Source organism: Haliotis cracherodii, unplaced genomic scaffold (assembly GCF_022045235.1).
Source record: "Haliotis cracherodii isolate W230 unplaced genomic scaffold, xgHalCrac1.p SCAF_5, whole genome shotgun sequence".
In the NCBI taxonomy this organism is placed as follows: domain Eukaryota; kingdom Metazoa; phylum Mollusca; class Gastropoda; order Lepetellida; family Haliotidae; genus Haliotis; species Haliotis cracherodii.
In genome coordinates this window covers 27,975,554-27,999,039 of record NW_027266308.1, presented here as the reverse complement: position 1 = coordinate 27,999,039, position 23,486 = coordinate 27,975,554, and the positions used below count along the sequence as shown (strand labels likewise).

The 23,486-nt window shown below is 41.1% G+C and overlaps 1 protein-coding gene across 8 annotated transcripts in view; it reads right to left on the bottom strand.

Annotated features, from left to right (window-relative positions):
• LOC139444358 (protein numb-like) overlaps positions 1 to 23,486 on the bottom strand; it is a 100,908-nt gene that overhangs the window by 43,893 nt on the left and 33,529 nt on the right. For 5 of the 8 annotated variants that reach the window (XM_071225302.1, XM_071225305.1, XM_071225304.1 and 2 more), the window contains exons 1-2: positions 6,751 to 6,899; positions 1,710 to 1,854 (exon numbers count right to left, since the gene is read on the bottom strand). In XM_071225302.1, the coding sequence (XP_071081403.1) occupies positions 1,710 to 1,854; positions 6,751 to 6,896 (291 nt within the window). In that variant the 5' untranslated portion in view covers positions 6,897 to 6,899. Of the gene's footprint in view, positions 1 to 1,709; positions 1,855 to 6,750; positions 6,900 to 20,165; positions 20,227 to 23,486 lie in introns of those variants that run through there. The other 3 variants (XM_071225308.1, XM_071225307.1, XM_071225309.1) reach the window with 2 other exon arrangements.

Below are 23,486 nucleotides of genomic sequence, written 5' to 3'. Positions count from 1 at the left end.
TTGTACCCATTTCGGGAAGCGAACCCTGGTCTTCGGCGTGACGAGCGAACGCTTTAACCACTAGGCCACCCGACCACCTACCCGAATGGTGGACTGTGTCAAATTAGTGTCATCATAGCAATATTGCTTAAAAGTATTCATGAGACAACTGACAGATAGACATTTTGTATTTGCATGTAGAGCTAGGTTACCTGTTGACATAATAGCACTCAAGTGAATTTGGAACCAACACATCGTTAAATGTAGCACCAAGCCAATAAATCCAATCCAATTAAACTGCATCTTGTGATCAGGACAGTGAAGTCTGTCTCACAGTCCCTGAACCATATTATATTCCCTTCTGCCCAGCCCTTACTGTAACCCTATAGCCCTAAATGAAGCAAGTCTAGATTTTCCAGTGAATCTCTCATCTCACTGGAGTTCCTTTTCAGTGTAAACAGAGTTGCTTGTTTCTATCAAAATTACATATTTACTAAACGTTAGTCTAAAGACAGAGAGCACCTCTTCTAGCCTCAAAAGCTTCCTAAATAATCAATGGTCAACTGTGAAAGCAACAATTCAGTGGGCCAATGTCATTAGATTACAAGTGATTGACATGAGTGAATGTTGTATTACACTGCAGTCAGAAATACACCAGCAATATCCATCTTCCCAAGGCAAGGGCATTGACTGACAATAAAAGTCCAGTTTCCACCCTTGCCAAACTATGCTGGAATTCCAGAGTTACATTTCAGCTTGACTAATGAGTCTATGCATTGCATAGTCTAATCAAAATCGTGTAACGAACAAGACATCCAGTTCGTAAACAACATGGATTTCAATGTGCAGATTTAGGTCAACTGCAGGATTTGAAAAGCATGGGTATCATCAACTGGGCGTCGACAGATATTTACTAATCTTATCATGGTTTTAATCAAGGTGCTGAAGTGAATTGATGCAATTCGCAGGGTAAGACCCGTTTTATTAAACTATAGATCTTGATTACTGATTGATCGTTTTGACTGGGTGCTGCTATTTTGTTTGATGCAAATGCAAGTGATATGAGTGATGAAATCTGATTGTCAATACAAAGGACATTCAAGGGACATAACTCATAATAGCCACCAGTGGCGCTCTGATCGAACATTGAAATTCCAGCCAAGCTCAGCAAGGGTGGGATCAGGACTTTTATAGTCAGTTAACGCCCTTGCCTAGGAAGCAGAGCAATATAACGGTGGCCTGTAATTAATCTAGTCAAGCCACACAGTGGTTGACATGTACATCGACCGCAATGATGCACACCAGGGTACAATGTCACACTATAACAACCCCATCCCCCTTGTAATCAGCACATACACGCTTGGATACAGGAGACAATTTATTCTGTCCCAGTGAGTGAGTGAGGATGGTTTTACGCCGCTCTTAGCAATATTCCAGAAATATCACGGCGGGGGACACCAGAAATGGGCTTCACACATTGTACCCATGTCAGGAATCGAACCCGGGTCTTCGGCGTGACGAGCGAACCCTTTAACCACTAGGCTACCCAACCGCCCCTATTCTGTCCCAGAAGCTCACTGACACCAAAGTCACGTGAGTGAGTACCCGAGTGAGTGGGGGGGTTGTTAAGCAGAGAGAGCGGTGGAGAATCAAACATGTGTCTTCGCCGTGACAAGACTTCACTTTAACCACTAGACTACCCCACTGCACCTAAGTGACACTGGACTCACCCGAACTTGGAAGCTGCATGTGCCATCTCGCACCTTCTTCTCGTCCTCTTGCCATTGGTGGGGTTTCGAACATTCAGGCACATGGTCTTTTTTCTTCCGAAAACTAAGTCGCCGTTTCAGGCTTTGCATTATACTGCGGTAAAATCTGCAAAAACAAGAAAACAAATATGAAATACTTTCAGAAGTTATGCTGTAGGTGTCTGTAAACATGTAACTGTAGCATAGTTTTCCCTTCCAGAATCAAGGGATTGTGTGGTTTGCACTGTTTCTGAAGTGAGTGAGTGAGTGAGTGAGTGAGTGAGTGAGTGGAGTGGTGACATACAACAGCAGGCAACAACCTCATCCTCTACAGCATGGATTATACAGCATCGACATCATTTTCAATTATGAACTAACTATAATTACATTTTTCACCCAAAATGTTAGACCAGCACGATCCACCCTCGGGACAAATCAATGCTCCAGCATCAATATTCAGAAACAAATTCCAGCACATCAGTAATAAACAATCCACAGTGATGTTTTGCAGAAATTCTTCCCAAACCTAGCTACCCAAAACAAACGATTCCATTAACAGCAGCCATTTTCTTGAATGCTTCATGTACACGAGGACATCACACAGAACCTTTGATGTCTTAGTCCTCTTACAGCTCAGTGCCCGACCATCATGAGAATCTGTCCAAAGCCGATAGACCTAGCTGTTCACCATCATGCAAACCGCCAGTCAAGCGACCACGCTGCCTTCGACTTCAGCTTGCCGCGACCAGCATATCATACTAACATTTCCCTATCTAATTCCAACCAAATGACATCCTCAGTAAGGGCCTAAATAAAACGCTTTCATGAGATCTACAAGAAACATAACATAACGAAATGAAAGGAACTCATTTTCCCAAACCAACTCAAAGGTTCCCACAAAGAATAATTAAAAAAATATGTACGTCACGAATACATTAAAGCTTTTTTAAAAAAAGTAAAAATGATAAAATAACTCAGATTAACCTATATCTTCAATGAACATGAAAATTCAAAAATCAACTAACACACACTATTGATATTGATAAAGACAGAAGATATATATAGAACTTGTACTGTAAGTTTCATTGTAATGCCTTGACTCGCCATGCTCATAATCCAAGGTATTTATTCCATATCATGCTATGTCAAAGAATGCAGTCGAGTACATGATCATTCATAACGTGACCTCCAAGTAGATCCAACATCTAAGCACACTATCACAAGAGTCTGGCACATATTGGATCTGCTTTGAACTATCATCACTAAATATCATACTGGTGTGTATCAGTGTTAGTACAGGCTGAGGTCCTTGACATTCTCTGTAGACTAACATTTAGTCTATGAAATCTTATATTACACAATACTCTTCTCTCCTCTAAAACTAAACAAATAATTTTCCTGATGCTGATTTGAGGAATAGAGCTAGGTAGAGCTGGCTAGACATGCTTCACTTGACATATCGTAGATTTTTTTTTTCATAAAATATATATTCCAATCATGATGCAGACTACATTTTCCAATCCAGAGATCCTTTGAAAGCCTTTTTTAAAATGTTAGGGTTATGACATGGAATCGCGAAAGGGATTATAGACTCTTAGTTCGTCTATGTGTTACGGCATATTAGCATGCCTCAATGACAATCTTTAAGATGTCCTGAGCTTCATTTGGCTTGTATGAGCTGCTCTTTGTTTTACTTCACATAGAGCTCTGCCGTGATGCTTAAACACCATGTTAGGGTGTGTTCCATCCGATGCCGCTTTGAGTTATATTGAGTTGGTATATCACAGTGTTTAGGTTGTCCTCGTGATGAGGATCACTTTGGTGAAATCTGCAAGCCTCAGTATACCACTGACAAACCAAGGGTCATAATCAGTGCAGATCTCAGCAAGGTGAAAGGATGCCCTGTGAAAGGATGGCCCCCCTCTAAACAGCAGATTGCCTAAGCAAGGCTAAGGGATGGCCCTCTGAACAGTAGATAGCCTCAGCAAGGTTAAAGGATGGCCCCCCTCTGAACAGCAGATAGCCAAAGCAAGGCTAAGGGATGGCCCTCTAAACAGCAGATAGCCTAAGCAAGGCTAAGGGATGGCCCTCTGAACAGTAGATAGCCTCAGCAAAGTTAAAGGATGGCCCCCCTCTGAACAGCAGATAGCCAAAGCAAGGCTAAGGGATGGCCCTCTAAACAGCAGATAGCCTAAGCAAGGCTAAGGGATGGCCCTCTGAACAGTAGATAGCCTCAGCAAGGTTAAAGGATGGCCCCCCTCGGAACAGCAGATAGCCTAAGCAAGGCTAAGGGATGGCCCTCTAAACAGCAGATAGCCTAAGCAAGGTGAAAGGATGGCCCTGTGAAAGGATGGCCCCCCTCTAAACAGCATATAGCCTCAGCAAGGTTAAGGGACTGCCTTCTGAACAGCAGATAGCCTAAGCAAGGCTAAGGGACAGCCCTCTAAACAGCAGATAGCCTCAGCATGGTTAAAGCATGGCCCTCTTAACAGCTGACAGCCTCACCAAGGCTAAGGGATGGCCCTCTAAACAGCAGATAGCCTCAGCAAGGTTAAAGGATGGCCCTCTAAACAGCAGATAGCCTAAGCAAGGTTAAAGGATGGCCCTCTAAACAGCAGATAGCCTCAACAAGGTTAAATGACGGCCTTTTGAAGAGTAGATAGCCTCAGCAAGGTTAAAGGATGGCCCCCCTCTAAACAGCACATAGCCTCAGCAAGGTTAAAGGATGGCCCTCTGAACAGTAGATAGTCTCAGCAAGGTTAAAGGATGACCCTCTGAACAGTAGATAGTCTCAGCAAGGTTAAAGGATGGCCCTCAAAACAGCAGATAGCCTCAGCAAGGCTAAGGGACAGCCCTCTAAACAGCAGATAGCCTCAGCAAGGTTAAAGGATGGCTTCCCTCTAAACAGTAGATAGCCTCAGCAAGGTTAAAGGACGGCCCTCTGAACAGTAGACAGGACACTGTACCCTTTTTTGAAGTAAGTAAAATCATCCATCTTCTTGGGGAGACACTAGAGGAAGAAATGCAATCCATCCTGTGCTCCATCTACCTACCCTTGGGAAAATGTAATGGCTGCATGAATCACATTAAATCTGCTGAATTTAAAATATTCTATGACATAATAGAACAAACAAATCAACAAATCCTGGGCTGAACCTGAAGTCACTTCACTGAAAACTAAAGAAACTGCTGATGTCACATGATTTAGCATTATTGAATTACGGTATTACAAAAAGGAAGTGAATGCATTGTGTGCTTCACTTTTGTGCGAGGGGTAATGAATTGGATAGTTGATTTCCATTACGGTTCTAATTCCAAATCCTGAGACAATGCTGTCAGTCAGTGTGCCGTGATGGAAGGCTTAAGCAAGTAAATGGAATCTCATCTTAGTTCCTTTACCTCATGTAATAGCACCAGTTCACACTGGGAAGCTTTGACACCATACAAAAGGTGACACACCTGACATCACTTTGTCATACAGATAAACTTGCCTTGGCTACATCATGGGACATGAGTTGACATCAATTTGTCATACAGATAAACTTGCCTTGGCTACATCACTGACATCACTAGTCATGCTAACCCACAGTGAGGATTGCCTTGGCTACATCACTGACATCACTAGTCATGCTAACCCACAGTGAGGATTGCCTTGGCTACATCACTGACATCACTAGTCATGCTAACCCACAGTGAGGATTGCCTTGGCTACATCACTGACATCACTAGTCATGCTAACCCACAGTGAGGATTGCCTTGGCTACATCACTGACATCACTAGTCATGCTAACCCACAGTGAGGATTGCCTTGGCTACATCACTGACATCACTAGTCATGCTAACTCACAGTGAGGATTGCCTTGGCTACATCACTGACATCACTAGTCATGATAACTCACAGTGAGGATTGCCTTGGCTACATCACTGACATCACTAGTCATGCTAACTCACAGTGAGGATTGCCTTGGCTACATCACTGACATCACTAGTCATGCTAACCCACAGTGAGGATTGCCTTGGCTACATCACTGACATCAGTCGTCATGCTAACCCACAGTGAGGATTGCCTTGGCTACATCACTGACATCAGTCGTCATGCTAACCCACAGTGAGGATTGCCTTGGCTACATCACTGACATCACTAGTCATGCGAACCCTCAGTGAGGATTGCCTTGGCTACATCACTGACATCACTAGTCATGCTAACCCACAGTGAGGATTGCCTTGGCTACATCACTGGACATTCAGTTCACTCTACTGTAGGACGGACAAGAATGTCTTAACAAGATCACGGCCTTCCATCAGTTGTTTCCTCATGTGACAAAACAAAAGCAGGGATCATCTCAAAGGTCATCTTGTCGATTTAAGGTTCATAATGAGTACAGGAAGTTATTCCACAAAGCACCTACTTTCAGTCAAGTAGATCAGTCACCTATATGAAAGGACAGAATTATGTTTTGACTGAATTACCTCGACTTATGTTATATCTGAAAGCACGATCAGAGAAACAACATGAAGCACAAACTTTGGAGACCACCAAAACCAGGACAACTTCAGAGACAGAAAAGCTGACCCACATAACCTGCTCGGGATTTAGAGGCCCTATCATTGCAAACTGAATCTTTCAAGGGAGAGAAGGCATAGTTAATGACTCGGAAATGTATTAATTTTGCTGATTTATCAATACAAAGTTAAATAAACATCAGCAGCTTCCCAAAGCCAGTCGAAGACTGAGTTTGCTATCTCCTATTGACTGCTTGGCTATAAACAGTCGCCTTTTACAGCAAGCATGGGTTGCTGGGGACATCAACAGTTTATTTAACACCAACAGTTTAATCAATGTAACTGTACACATGGACATATCTAAGCTGTCAAAGCAAACAGCCCCACTGATCTCCCATTTTCAATAAGTAAAATATAACTGGAAGTACACACAGACAAAATGGAAATAGACATTCTATGATGCCTCATCTGCCTGACACAGCCTAGCCTATCAATGTACATCGCAAATAAAATGTGTAACCTGTTCCGAGAGCAATTTCCCAGTAACCGAGCTCCAGAGAATATAGTGAAGTCAGAGAAATGATGTACAGTTGCCATGGAGATGCTTCTCACGTTCAAAGAAACTTCATTTCGGTCAAAAATATGAGATCCAAACTGGAGGCTCATAAGTTCGACTGCCTTCCGAACTGAAAGTGAGGCTTACATGCAGCAGAAGATATAGGAAATGAACACAATAAGTACGTCAGACCGGAAATAATTCGCCATTTTGTTGCAAGAACAGGAAGAAGCCCCTCATGACTGAGTAGCAACCACTTCTATTGAGTGACGACACAAATGTACCAATACTTCTCCATACAATGTTTCACATATCTACAAGTAGCATATAGTGGTTGTCCGACCGTTTCAGTCTTCTGACACAAGACAACATGCTCTCTTAGAAGTTAACTTGAAGTTGACAAGTTGATGGTAAGAAATTGATTATAATTAACATACTTAAAGATAAAATTTGTTTTCAGGTTTCAAATCCAACATAACCCATCATGTGACATGTGACATGTGACATGTGTGTGAGTTTGGTTTTATGCCGCTTTTAGTAATATTCCAGCAATATCATGGCGGGGGACTCCAGAAATGGGCTTCACACATTGTACCCATGTCGGGAATCGAACCCGGGTCTTCGGCATGACGAGCGAACGCTTTAACCACTAGGCTACCCGACCGCCCCCACAGGAATGGAGGCAGTAGGATAAGAACATGATGATTCTCAATGTTTCGGACAACTTGGTAATGATGGTATGAAATTATCAGACAACTTATCTTTCTTTCTTTTTTCCTACACTCGCATGTTTATGAGTTCTTGCATGTTCAAGTACACAAGAATGGATAAATTGAGTGAAAAATGTGATTTTTCCAAGTTCAAGAGTAATCTTACTATGCACAACTATGTGACCTGTGATTTTTTCATGTTATGTTCGTACTAATTTTATCTTCATTTCCTATGAAAATCAGCTTGGGTCAATGATTTGCTCATCTTCAAATTTTAGGAAAACACCTTCTGAAAATCAATAAAATCAGTATTTTGGACACATTTCATCCTTACCTATGCATTAAATGTTGCTCAAAGTCCAAAAAAGGCATGCTTTGAAATGAACAAAGTCTAGTTCTCATTCCTATGAACATATCTGATAACTGCCTGATAATTTCGAAAGTTTTCTCATTTCTTAAATTATGCAGATGCTGTTGTCCAACAAGGGGCCCCTATCCTACCTGGTCCCTTATCACAGTAAATTTCATTTCAGAAACCATTCATCCTGGTTGATCCATGATTGACATATCACACAAGTGCCTATTTAGTTGTGTTAATTCTGCTCTTAACATCGCCATATTGTCTTATTTCTGCTCTTTACATCGCCACATTGTCCTAATGGCATTATTACATCATATGCCACAGTTCATTCAAGCCATGTCATATAATGTCATATCGCCCACTCACTGTCTGTTTTCCAAAGATCACCTTTCCCTGCTCTCAATGAATATTCTATCATCATAAAATTGTGTTTTATTCCTCAACAATTAAATGCCAAAGGTATACACGTACCTCCACACATTAAGGTATCATTATTCATGCACAAAATTCTAAATTTATTACCCTAGACATCTGAAAGCTCCTACCACATAGCTCTCCTACGTCTTCTGGCACTTTGATAAAAGTGCGAGCGAGTGGAGCGAGTGACCTGCTCGTTATGGTAAAGACAACACTGTGAACAACATGCTCATTATGTTAATGATAACGACATGGGTCAGGTATGTCTGCGAGAATCAATATCGATCAATGTCCAATGCCCACATCACCTGCTATCCACCTGGTCGTCATGCGTTACCAAGGACATGGAATCTCGCAGCAAACATTTCTCCACAACTCCACCTCTTTACCAAAGTTCAACCACAACTATCTTCATCTGCATGAAACAATCTTTAGGTGGGATTATTGATTATTGATTTCAACCTCTAAGGTCTCTTACCTCTCGGTTGATGTGAGTATTACAATAGTCGCACTGATCTTGAATGCTATTTGAACTTGTTCACTCGCCTAACGAATAGGTCTTTTATCAAGAGTCCCTCAAGCAACAGCAGATACATCAGTCCAGGGACAATTTAGTCATTGACCACTTCCCAGAAGCAATCGAACATTAAAGATATTTTTTTGTCAAGCAGAAACTTCCTATTGTTTAACATTTGCCTGTATTTTACTGCTATTAAGGCAAGTACTGAGAAAACCAAGTCAAATGCCTGCAGTCTCTGAGTGAGTGAGTTGGGTTTAACGCCGCTTTTAACAGTATTACAGTTATATCAGGGCATGTCTGCTTCATATGGGAGGAAAGCTTGAAGTGATGCAGGTCTCTGACATTTACCACTTCAGTAAAACCCACAAGCACAGGCATGGTGCTGACAAACCTAGAAACATAATCAGGGCGAACCGGGATTCGAAACCCACAATCATAGGTTACTGGCGTGTCCAAGGGACGCAACTCTGCAGAGCGAATTGTGGCGCCTCAGATGGCTGGGCCACCCATGCCCCCTCCTGCAGTCTCTGAAGGATTCCATTACCTGTAGTTCATTATTTTCCCTCAACTCTTGAGAATTAATCTATTTTGCAGAAACATTTGCCTTTTTGTGTTTTGGTTCAGGTGTTATATTAAAGTTTGGTTCAAATGTTTTCCTGATGGAATCCCAAAGAATCCACAAAAAGATGGCAGTGCCGACATGCAGTCCCCATGATATAATATTAATCACTGGTTTGTCTTGTGTAGTCTGTATTATTTACAGCCCTTCATCTCACATCTGGAATAGGGTCCGTGAAGATCCTCGGTAGAATAGTTAGAAAGGTGACTTGGTTGATGCATGTCATCAATCCCAATTATGTGGATCAATGCTCATGATATTAATCACTCGATTGTCTGGTCCAGATTCGATTATTTACAGACCGCCGTCATATAGTTGGAATATTGCTGTGGCGTTAAACAACCAACCAACCAACAATATCCAGCATTAGAAATTGGCACTAGTCCTATAGTCCTTGCCAAACTGCCCAAAAGTCAAGGTATCATAAGGACTAGTAGAAATTTGCCACATTTAAGGGTTTTGCTATATGCTATCATCATAATGACTAGTGGACTAAAACTGTTAGTTTCTATCCCTGAATATCTGGAATATTGCTCAGGGCGGGTATAAACAACTAACAAACAAATAAAAAAACCAGCATCACTGAATGCCACCAGGTTTGGAGTAAACGTACACCATGGATTATAAGCTTAGTTTTTAAGATTATCAGGTCAGCCTATAAACCATCCTTAATTTGCATTGTTTAAAAAGGCAAGTAAGATGCATTGGATTGGACCTGCTTTATCATATATATCTGATAATGTTGCACAGAAAAACTGTTCTTATATTCTTGAAGAATCCGATAAACGCTGACATTTTCCTGCCTGGGTCAGGATGATCCATGTCTGGACTGCAACTAGACCAAAATATTAAAATAGTTCTAAGAGCTGCAGTGTTTACTTATCTCCAAATCGCCTTGCTCTAAACATGCCTGAACATCGGCATTCAAAATGTCTTGAAGTAGAACAAAACAAATTAACAGATATCATCACCTCTGGTATTAAGTTCTTAATAAGACCAGCTTTACAATGCACTCTCCAGATATCAAAAATGATTTATTTATAAACCAGCCATGCATATTCAGCAGATTTCAAGAACTTTAATATCATATTTCACAGGAGAATAAATAGTGTATGCCATAATGGTTGGGGATTTCTGCCAATTAGCAGTAGCTGCTAAAGTAGCAAAAAAACTATGATGTGATGAAATATAATGACGAGGAAAATACCTGTTCATATGTTTCAACCAAATGTGAAGCAGTAGTTTTCAACAAACTCTCAGAGACACTAAATGCCCAATACCCAAAACAATACATTAACAAATTAATCAACATACAAAACAGCTCACAAACAACCAATGTTGTCCCAAGCAGGTAACAATAGAACTCAGCTATTAAAATTAATCTCCAGAGATATTCATCCAATAAAAGCCCATCCTGGAACCACCCTGCTATGTATGTAGCTGTTGTGACAGGTGCTTTGTGAAGCAGTGGAGCTGACAGAGCCTATGGTAGATCAAAGCAATGGTCATAATGAAAGATAGCTCTCTGGCAGGCATCAGGTATCGGCTTCTGATAGATAATAATAACACGATGAGAAACTGGGTGGATTTATATTTATGAAACTATCAACAATATTCATTCAATACACTGGTGGCCTGAGTCTGGGTCAAGTGAGCCAGTGGTTGAAAGCATGTATGATGACTGAACTTTGTTTACAATTACCGTATTTGACGTAATAAGTGCCCCGCTCTAATCCCACAGCTATATTTGCTAATATATTGGCTAGTGAGTTAGTGAGTTTAATGTTATGCCGCTTTTAGCAATATTCCAGAAATATCACGGCGAGGGACCCCAGAAATGGGCTTCACACATTGTACCCATGTCGGGATTTGAACCCGGGTCTTCAGCGTGACGAGCGACCGCTTTAACCACTAGGCTACCCGACCGCCCCGTATTGGCTAGGGAACAATCCCCATCAGCACCCCTTCCGACTGATCAATATACACAAGACTTATTTATTTGTGTATAATACGCACTCATGTGTTATATGCCCCCTTAATTATGGGCAATTCAATTCTGGAAAAATATATCTGTCGTATGTAAACATTTCAGGCTGTCAGCATAAACCTGAAGTTTACAATCTTTCAACTCTGTTTTTTTCACCAAAATAATATTCTAATAAGAGGACTCTATTTCTAATTTTGAGAGCACCCTGGGTGCTTATTACGTCGAATATGGTAGTCAAGTTATCACAGCTATTAGCTACTAGAGTGGTCGGCTGGATGGTTGATTGAGTACATGTGTGTGTAAGTGACTTGTGTTTAGCACTGCTTTGAACAGCATCTCAGTAAAATACATCACAGGCTCCTGGAACATCTAAGGGAAACAACTCTGCAGAGATAATTGTGGTGCCTAAGATAACTGGGCCACCATGTTCCTCTATAACCAAAGAAATAAAAAAAAAATTATATAAATTATATTCCATCTATTAATGGAAAATATTTGAACATCTAAAGCACTCAATATACAAACCATCAGCTCCAATCCTCTGGAAGGAATTCAACTGTCATAGTGTAGCGATAAAGCCATCTTTAAGGTTCATTGATTCCTGGCTGTGTCTACAGTCGTATCGACAAGGCAATTACCATGTCCAATTTGTCTGTTACCAGTGTGTGACCTGTGACCCAACTCCCACTGACCCAGTGATTGCAGACTGCAGGCTGCGTCAATTTCCTACTTGGATTATGAGACCAGTCGCATCATGGCCATGAACAATTCGACATTTCATTAGATGCTGCGCACCTCTGATCTCTGGCCGATATACTCAGCTTTGGCAACATATGCTTCCAATCAGTAAATGCTCAATATATTCTGTTTCATATGGTTAAACGACAAGGTCAATTACGACAATATATTACGTAATTGGGAAGGACCAGATTTTGGAATTGGCATAAGACATGTTGTCATCATGCAGTGTCCGAAATAACTGCCTTGCCACCTGCCTACCTGCCTGATGCTGCCAACTTTTCTGTTGGGCTGTCTGAAGTTTCATCCACCTGCCTGACTGGCTGGTAGATAATTTAAAGACGACTACGTATTCAGTTTTATCATAACTCCTCGTAGATTCTCAAGTATTTGTTTTCACTATTTCATCTGAAGAAAGACTCTTATTTTTTGTGATGTTGCAATTAATAATGTTCTACTATTTTGGGCAACTCATCAACAAAAAATATATAAAACATCAGAGAATAACCAGTCACAATAACCTATCGAAACAGATTCCAGTGGGCATAAATAGTGGAGAATACGACACACATCGGTATAAACCTGAACTATCCAGCAGTGACATAGCAACGGAAGAAACCTGTTATCAACAGTTCCAACTCAAATACAACAGAATCATCATGGCCATAGCAATGACTCATGAGTGACAGAGGCAACAGCAGATGTACAACAGTGTTGCTATAGCAGATATACAACAGTGTACATTGCAACAGCAGATGTACAACAGTGTTGCTATAGCAGATGTACAACAGTGTACATTGCAACAGCAGATGTACAACAGTGTTGCTATAGCAGATATACAACAGTGTACATTGCAACAGCAGATGTACAACAGTGTACATTGCAACAGCAGATGTACAACAGTGTACATTGCGACAGTAGGTGTACAACAGTGTTGCAGTGTCGATAGTCCAACAGTGTTAACAGTGCAAGCCATTCTGTCTGGGAGCAACAAGTCAGCACCACATAGTGGTGGGCACTCAGCCACCTTGCCCTCTGCTATGACTGTAACTGATTGATTTACCTGACTAATTCAATATCAGTGGCTAGGCAGATTCCCAAGTCTTAAACTCCACAAGAGATTAAGTGCTAATGTGTACCATGGAAGCCTTTTTTGGGTTGCTGCACATGACAAATGGCTTTTTCTACACCAAGTTGGCGAGCAATCAATACGCCTATTTAAGATAACAAAATCAAATTCTCACTTTAATTCTTGGTGTTTGATTAAAGTAAGAAACCAATCGACAGTGTAAAACAAGCTGATTCTTATTGAAGTAGTGCCATACAATCTTTCCCATGCTTCTCAATTAACTCAATAAAGTCAATAATGTTTGAAACAAATCTTTCAAGCCCTATCACCTTCATTCTCTGTAAGAGGGCGGGGGCACGGGTGGCCCAGTCGTCTAAGGCGCCGTCATTCGCTGTGCAGAGTTGTGTCCCTTGAGCACCCAAGAAACCTATGATTGTGAGTTCGAAATCCCGGTTTGCCCCGATTATGTTTCTAGGTTTGTCAGCACCATACCCGTGCTCATGGGTTTCATCGAAGTGGTAAACGTCTGAGACCTGCATCACTTCGGGCTTTCCTCCCACATTAAGCTGACACGCTGCCATATAACTGGAATACTGTTAAAAGCGGCGTTAAACCCAACCCACTCACTCACTCTGTAAGAGAGCATAAAATGATGCAATCCACTCTGTAGTCAGTACCTAAGCTAGGCTAGCAGGATCTTCTTATTAGTTCAAATCAAATACATTTTGTATAGAGTCCAATACCATGTTCATGGGTTTGACTAAAGTTTTCATCATCTGCATCTTGTAGCATACATACATCCTCCATATTAAGTTGACATGTGGTGATAAAACATCACTGTTCAAACTAAGTCACATACAGTACGCGAATTTCTAAAATAAGAAATTTCAAATAGTCCTTCAAACACGGTTACTCTTTTCCATTGACTTTTCTGGCATAAAATGACTTGTATTCCTGCTGTGCCTTCCTTTGTTTCTGATATATCAAAGATATGCCAGTCCTATCGCTCGCTGTTTTCTCATTTCCTGGTGCAATTTACATCATAACACGCCACGTCATCCTGTGCTTCAGTTGACTAGTTGACATAAGACACACAAAAAGCTTGTACTCTTCTAAACCAGGAAAAATTATCAACTAAAAGAAGATTATGAATCCAACATTTTCCCAAACTGATCAAGCAATCATTCATTTAGCTGCAAAGTCTTTACATAAATACCTCAAGTTTGGCCAAACATGACACAACACTGGAGACAACATATTAGAAGACATATAAAAAGCTTGTACAGTTCTAAACCAGGATAAAAAAACAGCTTACATAAAGAATTGTAAAGAATTGAGTTTGATTCCACCCTTTTCCAAAACAATTATTCATTTAGCTGAAAAACCTTTACATTAATACCTAAAGTGTGGCCAATCATGACACAACACTGAAGAAACATGCAACAGTTGGTTGGTTTGTTTGTTGTTTAACGCCGCACTCAGCAATATTCCAGCTATGTAACAGGGGTCTGTAAATAATCTAGTCTGGACCAGACAATCCAGTGATTGATATCATGAGCATCGATCCATGCAATTGGGACCGATGATATGCATCAACCAATTCTACCCTGGATCTTCACGGGTACAATGGCTTGTACAGAACATGCTTACCCTTTCCATGGCCACCTGGAGTCATCACTGATTTTCAGTGTCCATTATTCATATAATTGTCACCACTATTTTGCCTTTTATGCACAATAAAATCTCATTTTTCTCTAGTGTTGACATTTTATTTTAACCTATGTCATAGTTCATAGTAGGAGTATGTAGTCTTGGAATAGTCGAGTATCTAATTCAGAGCCTTGTACTCCCCAATTTCTCGTCTCCCCCTCCCCCACACATCTCCCCCTTCCCCACACAGCTCACCCTCCCCCAATATTGCTCACCCTCCTCCCACACAATTCACCTCTCAATAGCATGCAACTTCCCTATCAAGCAAAATGCTCTTGCAAGGACCCAGGTACTACCAATTTCTCGTCATGTCTCTCCTCACACACACACACACACACACATCTCCCCCTTCCCACCCAAGCTCTTTCTCCTCTCCCCCCCCCCCCCCCCCCCCCCCAGCTCCCCCTCCTCCCACACAATTCACCTCTCAATACCATGCAACTTCCCTATCAAGCAACATGCTCTTGCACGGACCCAGGTACTATACCAATTTCTCGTCATGTCTCCCCTCACACATCTTTCCCCCCCCCCCCGCCGCCCAGCTCACCCTCCATCCACATAATTCACCTCTCAATACCATGCAACTTACCTACCAAGCAACATGCTCTTGCACTGACCCTGGTACTACCCCTCCCCCACACATCTCCCCCTCCCCCCACATAGCTCACCTCACAATACCATGTAACTTCCCAATCAAGCAACGTGCAAACAACATGCACTTAGCGACACTCAGCTTCACTTTCATACACTACATCCGCTGTTAAATTATCCTGTGATATAAAAGCATCTATTTATGTAAATGTATGACAACAAACCTGGCCATTACTGAGGGGGGCCATTTGGGCCTCACTTACAAGCTGAAGCATGAGCAAGAGCTGAACGCTTCCAGCTGAGGTGGGCAAACAAGGTCTCACCACTGACCTATATCAACACCCCGCTTATTCTGTGCTGCACAAACTTTAAACATATGTCATATATATATTCAGACTCAGGAATTTGAGACTATTTTATACAACAGTGTTCTAAAGATAACCCTTGAAGAGGCCAGGACCATGCACATTTAGTTAGTTCTATGGTCTCTGAGCAACAATACCCATGAATTACTGCAGCTGTGGTATAAACATATTACATAAGCCTTACGCCATATACTACATGCTAGATTGGTGGATGGTCCTCTGCACAGCGCACAGGTCACAAATCAGGTGATGTTTAGCAACGTCTATCGTGCAGAATAGTTGCATGGGTAACCGCGGTCACCAGCTTAACACCTGAGAGTTTCTGGGGCTTCCTTCCTGCCCCACACTGAAGCACACGTGACTATGCTTGACATATGCGTCTGCTCATTCAGCTATGAATGGTACCCGGTAGGATGAGATACTGTGGCTGTTAACCTTCCAGCACCTCATAAGCAGCCTGGGTTGTTTACTCCTCAGGGAGCTGAGAATGAAAAAAAAATCAAGTGCACCCTGATCCATTGACTGGGGTAATGTAACAATGATAGCGCTTTGAGCAAACACCTTGTGTAAGGAGTGTAGTGCAATATAAGTACGCACCTATTGTTGTTGTTGTTATGTTGGATATGTGATAACCAAAGTTACAGGTTAAGCACATAATTTTGGTATTTTAGTACAAATTGAAAATATCCTTATTTCAGTCTGTACACAACCTTGTTTATTTACCATGTTAGAATCATCCCCCTGCTCACAGGATCCTTGTCAACCTGCTTCACTTTCAGTTTTCCTCTCACATGTGATGGAGTGAGTGAGTGAGTGAGTGAGTGGGTGGGTGGGTGGTTGAGTGGTTGAGTGGTTGAGTGAGTGGTTGAGTGGTTGAGTGAGTGAGTGAGTGAGTGAGTGAGTTGGGTTTAAAGCCGCTTTTAACAGTATTCCAGTCATATCGCGGCGTGTCAGCTTAATGTGGGAGGAAAGCCCGAAGTGATGCAGGTTTCAGACGTTTACCACTTCGGTGAAACCCACGAGCATGGGTATGGTGCTGACAAACCTAGAAACATGACTTGGGCAACCGGGATTCAAACCCACAATTATAGGTTTCTGGCGTGCCCAATGGACGCAACTCTGCACAGCAAATGGCGGCGCCTTAGACGACTGGCCACCCGTGCCCCCCCTCTCACATGATATACAACTTATATATATACAACACAGCACGAACCCCAACTACATAGCTCACTGATACAGCTTAAGGTGGCTATGGGGTGCCTGAAGTCTGCTGCTAGATGAGGTGAGAGCAGGGACACCACATCAGTGGATTTTAATATTCATGTGATGGCGAGAACATGGCTTAAACATAGTGACTGCACTACCTGTCTCTTCCCATAGACTTCCTTCCCATAGGCACACATTTAGTCTCTGATTTAATTTTCAAATTTATTGTTTTGTTTTTTACCTTTTAATATATAACATAAAAGATCCCAGAAAAAGTCTTAATTTTCAGGGAAATTGATGCAATCAAGATCACTTGAATTGGATTTGGGAATATTTCTGTTTCAGGGTCTGTAAAAATGGCTACTTACTTCCCTACATTGCATGACAGGTGAACTAAGCACATGTAAGCCATGACACAGAAGGTATCAGCTTAGAGTACACACAACACCATGCATGTACTCTGTACTCTGTACTTAGGAGACACGTACATATGTCAACAAGTATTTCAGTCTCATTTCCTTGAGTCCCGAGAAGATCCAGGTTAGAATAGGTCTTCAGGAACCCTGGTGCTTGCCGTCAAAGGCAACAATGCTTGTCCTAAGAGGTGACTGACAGGATCGGGTGGTCAGGCTTGCTTAGAAACAACATCCACACTAGAGCAGCCGGGGCGTCTACCACTTATGATGATGGGTTTTCGAGAGGCTCATCAATCAAATAGCAATGAAAATAGTCCCATCATCAATTACCAACACACTTGGGATATTTTGGCTTTCAACCTAACAGTAACAGTAACACTGGATTCCAAGAAATATGAAAACATGCAACATAACAGAAACTATAAATTTGAGTATTTTGACTGTATCACACACATGACGAGCATCTCAAACATTAGTCCCACAGTAAGTGTACATGATGCTTGTGTTTGTTCGTTTGTTTGTTAATTAACGCCGCAATATTCCAGCTAGATGACAGATGTCTGTAAACAATCGAGTCTGGACCAGACAATCTAGTGATTGACATCATGAGCATCGATACAAGCGTTTGGGATCGATGATATGCATCAACCAAGTCAGCGAGCCTGACCACCCGATCCTGTTAGTCACCTCTTACGACATGTATAATCGCCTTTCACGGCAAGCATGGGTTGCTGAAGACATATTTTAACCTGGATCTCTACGGGTCCAAAATGCTTGTGAAACAAAGAACGTTTTAGATCCAAGCATGCCAGACTTTATAACTGAGTCAAAGTCAGGTGAAATGGCTTTAAAATCAGAGTCCATGATTACTGCACTTATGTAGAGATGTGCGTGCGTGTGTAGTGGCAGTTTTATAGTGTTAGCCCACTGAGATACCATGCTGCAGTTTAACATGAATACCACACTCAGACACAGTATACTGACCGATCAGTCCCGTTCAGTTTTCGCCCCTTATTGCCATACAGGGTAACTACAAGTACCATCTTGAAATGTCTCTCAATGGTATGATGCGGCTGGGAATTGAACCACTCTCCAGGCAAAAGCTCTCCCACCAGACCACGGAGGTGGTCCAGACCCTTTCAAATTGTTATAGGACTAGCAAGTGTTCAAACTATCAAATTACCAATCTGTAACTAACATCTTATTCTTGTTCTAGTTCATGTAACTCATTGCTGACTTTTAAAGAGATTTATATCAATTTAACAAAAATCTTAGATACGTTCTGAAATTCTGAGATACACATCGAATCATGAGATCCTAGTTTGACAAAGTCTGCCATCAAGTACACATATCTGCACATGCACATTTACCATAATGATATTGAATAAACAGTTTTAGATAGATATAATGCATGATTTGTGTTAAACTTACATTATCCAGTGTCACAGGAAGACATGAATGGTATAAATGAAACCTCAACCAGTTGAGAGTGCAATGTACAGAGGTTACTGAACTGCTGAGGGATGCTGAACTGATTGTTGCTTACTAGGTGCCAGTTCACTCACTCTCATCAAAATCAGATATAAGTTCTCGTTACCGCTAAACAAAGATCTTAGGACATCCCATTACAGGTCACGTCAGAACGACCTTTCATCCGACCAACCAGAGCATCACTTCCAAGATCGTGACAGTCCGAATGTGTTTTCTAATCATGTAACCTCGAAAAATTAATAGGCTTTATATATAAAGACTGAATCCATAGAATCTAGGCCATCTGTTAATTATTCCTCCAGAAGGATATTTTGTTCAGGTTTCAAAATTATAATCAAGAATTTGTCAAAATATGTTTCGAAGCGGAGTTACCAGTTTGAAACTAGTACGTGCCACAAAGCAGGAGAATTTTTTTCTGATTGGCTAATGTCGACTTCTTGTCAATCATTCCATTGGTCAGTCAAAGTTTGCGAAAGGTCGGTCTGACTTGACTCGTAATGGGATGTCCCCAGATCTCTGTTTAGCGGTAGTGAGAACTAAGATCTGACTTCTTAGATAGGCATTTAGAAGTTGGAGTACTAAGTAAGGATACAAATTTATGGATGAACACCTTCTTTATTACAATTAAGAGCGACGTTTCGGTGTAGGTTCGAACACAGTTATCAAGCAAGTCACTGTAAGTAAGTAAGTCCATGTTATCAATCAGTCTATTTAATCAGCTGCAGAACAATGTCGTAACTGTCACATCAACAATCTAAGAACAGGATTTCAAACTCATCAAACAGGTCATAAACAGACTTATACAACAGCTACCAATGTGATATAAACACAATGTGAAGTCATAACTGCATACCACAGTGGTTTACAATCACATCAACAATGAAGTGCAGTCTCAAAGGAAACTACATCTGAAATAACAACTGCACAAGCCTATAAGAACATTCTTTATCACAAACAGAGTTATGACAAAGCAAAGTCAAACCTGTTAAATTCAAACTTGAGTGATAGCTGGGAATATTTTAACAAGTAGGACAACTATGTGAGGTATGTGTCTCTGAATATAGTCCTTCGCAGGAACGTCCTGCAGATCAAACACTGCTGGATAGACTATCTACACAGAACATAACTTGCTCTTATTCAGAAGTTAATTAGATGTATTTCATCTGTTAGCATAATTACCTTCATATACTTCCAAATAAGGGAGATGGTAAGTGTATCCCGGTAGCAAAATCACTCAAGCAAAACATTCTCACGATGTCGAGGAGGGAATTCACTCTGACCTTCACCTTGGGTATGACAGAATATAGCCTAGCGAAGAAACTGGCAAGCATAAAAATGAATGTCTCGCCACTGGAATACAAAATGGGACATTACAGTTGGGCTAGATTGTGTTACGAGAAAAAAGCAACTGAGCATACGACATGCATCACTGACTGTTTGTATGGACACATGTGTACACCTAGATGGAGTGGTTGGGTGTGAGTTACACGAGATATTTATCAAAACAGGTCATTTCAAATAAAATCAATAGATTTTTACACTCTGTTTGTTCTATTTCTACAACAAACAGTGGTAGTAAGGTTGTGAAGTAGGCTTCATATCGGACAAAATATGAAAATGAGGGGAATGACTAAGCACTTTTTTGTGCGTCACAGCAAGAAATAAACAAACAGTGTCTGCTGTGGGTAGGACACTATACCCACTAAGTGTTTGAAATTAAGATTAGGTGAGGTGAAATTGGGTTTAACGTTGTGTCCAAGACTTCTGCACTTATACAGCGACGTGCATGCACTTGTGTGTGTGTGTGTGGTTGTGTGTGGCTGCTTGTACTAGTCCGGACTGATGCCGATTTATAGTGCTACCTCACTGAGATACCATGCCGCAGTTTAACATGAATACCCCACTCAGACACAGTAAAATGACTCTGAGCCGACCAGTCCTTGTTTCAGCCCTTTAATGCCGAGTGCCAGACAGGGTAACAAGAAGTACCATCTTTTAATGTCTTTTGGTATGACGCGGCTGGGGATCGAACCCCGGACCTTTCGCTCTCCGGGCAGATGCTCTACCACTAGACCACGGAGGCGGTCTGAAATTAAGATTAAAAAGTCCTTGTCCTACCCAAAGTGTTGAAAATTGAACTGAGTACATTCTAGATTCACACACCTCCAAACCTGAAGGACCCAAGCACCGTCTTTCATTTTGAACATTGCTCACCCATTTCCAAACAACTGATGTCTATACTGTCCTTGGATTCATGAGTGTGGCGGGGATATTGAATTTAGGGCCGAGTTTTGTTTAGAGCGTGTTCATTTTCTTGAGCATTAGCATGCAGAGTATCTGATGCTTTCCACTTGGATTATATAATCTGTTAAAACATGAACAAGTTCGGATTGAATGTGTAGGAGTTAGGTGTTATTTTACCTATCTCAGATCACCTTAACCATGTTAACATTAAACCTTGAGAATCATGATCCTGAAGGGCCATTTTAATCTACCATAAGCAATTTTGTAGAAACATTAAAACTGGCTTTTCTTCCCTAGTTAGAAAACAGGTTTAAGACTGATCCTTACTTCTGGTTACCCTCGTGTAGCATTGTCAGCAACTATCTAGATGGATAAGCAAGTGACAAGTGGAATATTATTACTGGCAGACTGTTTTTCCAAAATGTCTAAAACAAGTTATTATGATATATAAAACAAATTATTATGATAAAGAAGACAAGTTATCAAGGAAATGAAAATAAGTTATTAAGATTAAGAATATATGTTTTTACAATACAGAACACACGTTATTATGATAGGAAACAACTTATTGTGATAAAGGAGACAAGTTATTACAGCATTTGAAATTGGCACTAGTCCTATAGTCCTTGCCAAACTGGCCAATAGTTAAGGTACAATAAGGACAAGAAGAAATTTGCCATTATTAAGGGTTTTGCTATGTGTTATCATTATAAGGACTAGTGGATTAAATATGTTAGTTTCTACCCCTGTTATTACGAAAATGAAAATAAGTTATGATAAAGAAAACAAGTTATTATGATAAAGAAAACAAGTTTTACGATACAGAAGAGAGGTTATTATGATAAAGAAGACAAGATATTACTATAAAGAAGATAAGTTATTCTTATAAGGAATATCAAAACCGGATAATATAGACATGTCCTATAACATCCTATAGCCATTTGTGCACAGCAAAATCCATGGACCAACTTGACTTCACCTGCCGAATTACAAGACACTCAGCAAGATTCTGTAAGCTACCCATTAAGTCTAACTTGTTCCACTGCAATCATACAAGGGATACCGTGTTTAAGTATTGGCGTTGATCATTCGGAGATCTGGAAATAGCCCAAGCAGACGGGCAAAATGGTGGCAGCAGTCAGAAATGTCAATGAGGATTGGGGAAAAGTGGTGTGTCTGACGCCTGAGGGAACTTACCAAGAATCCAACCCACCATTATCTTCAACGTTGACAACCGCAAATATACAACCTCTTTGTCGGTGTTGCATTAACCTTTGATTATACAAATTAATGACGGACATAAGTTGGTCTCATAATTTTCTCTTCCACAGGCACAGTCAACCACATTACTGTCAGCTTGAAATATAGAATGTTTGGTACATGTTTACAGCAGATAACCTACAGGAGATTATTCACCACTCTGTGACAAGTCTATGCCACCAACTATCCAGCTCTCTGGGTTTGGTTCACTGGACAAGAAACTGGACGTTATGTTACACATATGTACAACACCAAATGCATATTGAAGATATTTCTTAAACATGTTAAAGGGTATCATGGATGGCTCAGTTATCTAAGATGCAATTCACTGAGTAGAGTTGCCTTCCTTAGCCATGTCAGGATCCTGTGATCGTGTATTCAAATTCATATTCTTCCCAATTATGATCTTTGGTTAGTCAGCACCATACCCATTCTTGTGGATTTCACTTGTAGTAAACTGTGAGGGTATGACACTTTGGACTTTCCTTGTCTGACATCATGATGAAGCCAACACAGTGTGAAGTAACTGAAATACTGTTCAAAGCGGTTTACTCACTCCGAGTGATTGAGTGAGATGGATTTAACGCTGCTTTTAACAGTATTGCAGTTTTATCACATCATGTCAGCTTGATGTGGGAGGAAAGCCCGAAGTGATGCAGGTCTCCACGTTGACCACTATAGTGAAATCCGCAAGGTATGATGCTTACAAACCTAGAAACATAATTGGGGTGGACAGGCATTTGAACCCACAATCATAGGTTTCCAAGGGATGCAACTCTGCACAGCAAACAGCGGGCATCGTACAACTGGACCACCCGTGCCCCCCACACCTCACTCGGAAGTTCGTACAGTGTCAAAGGAGTAGGAGAATGAGTTTGGAATGCCACTTGAACAGTATTTCAGTCATATCATGGCATGTCTGCTTGATGGGGGGAGGAATGCCCGAAGTGATGCAGGTCTCAGACATTTACCACAATGGAGAAACCCAACTCTCAC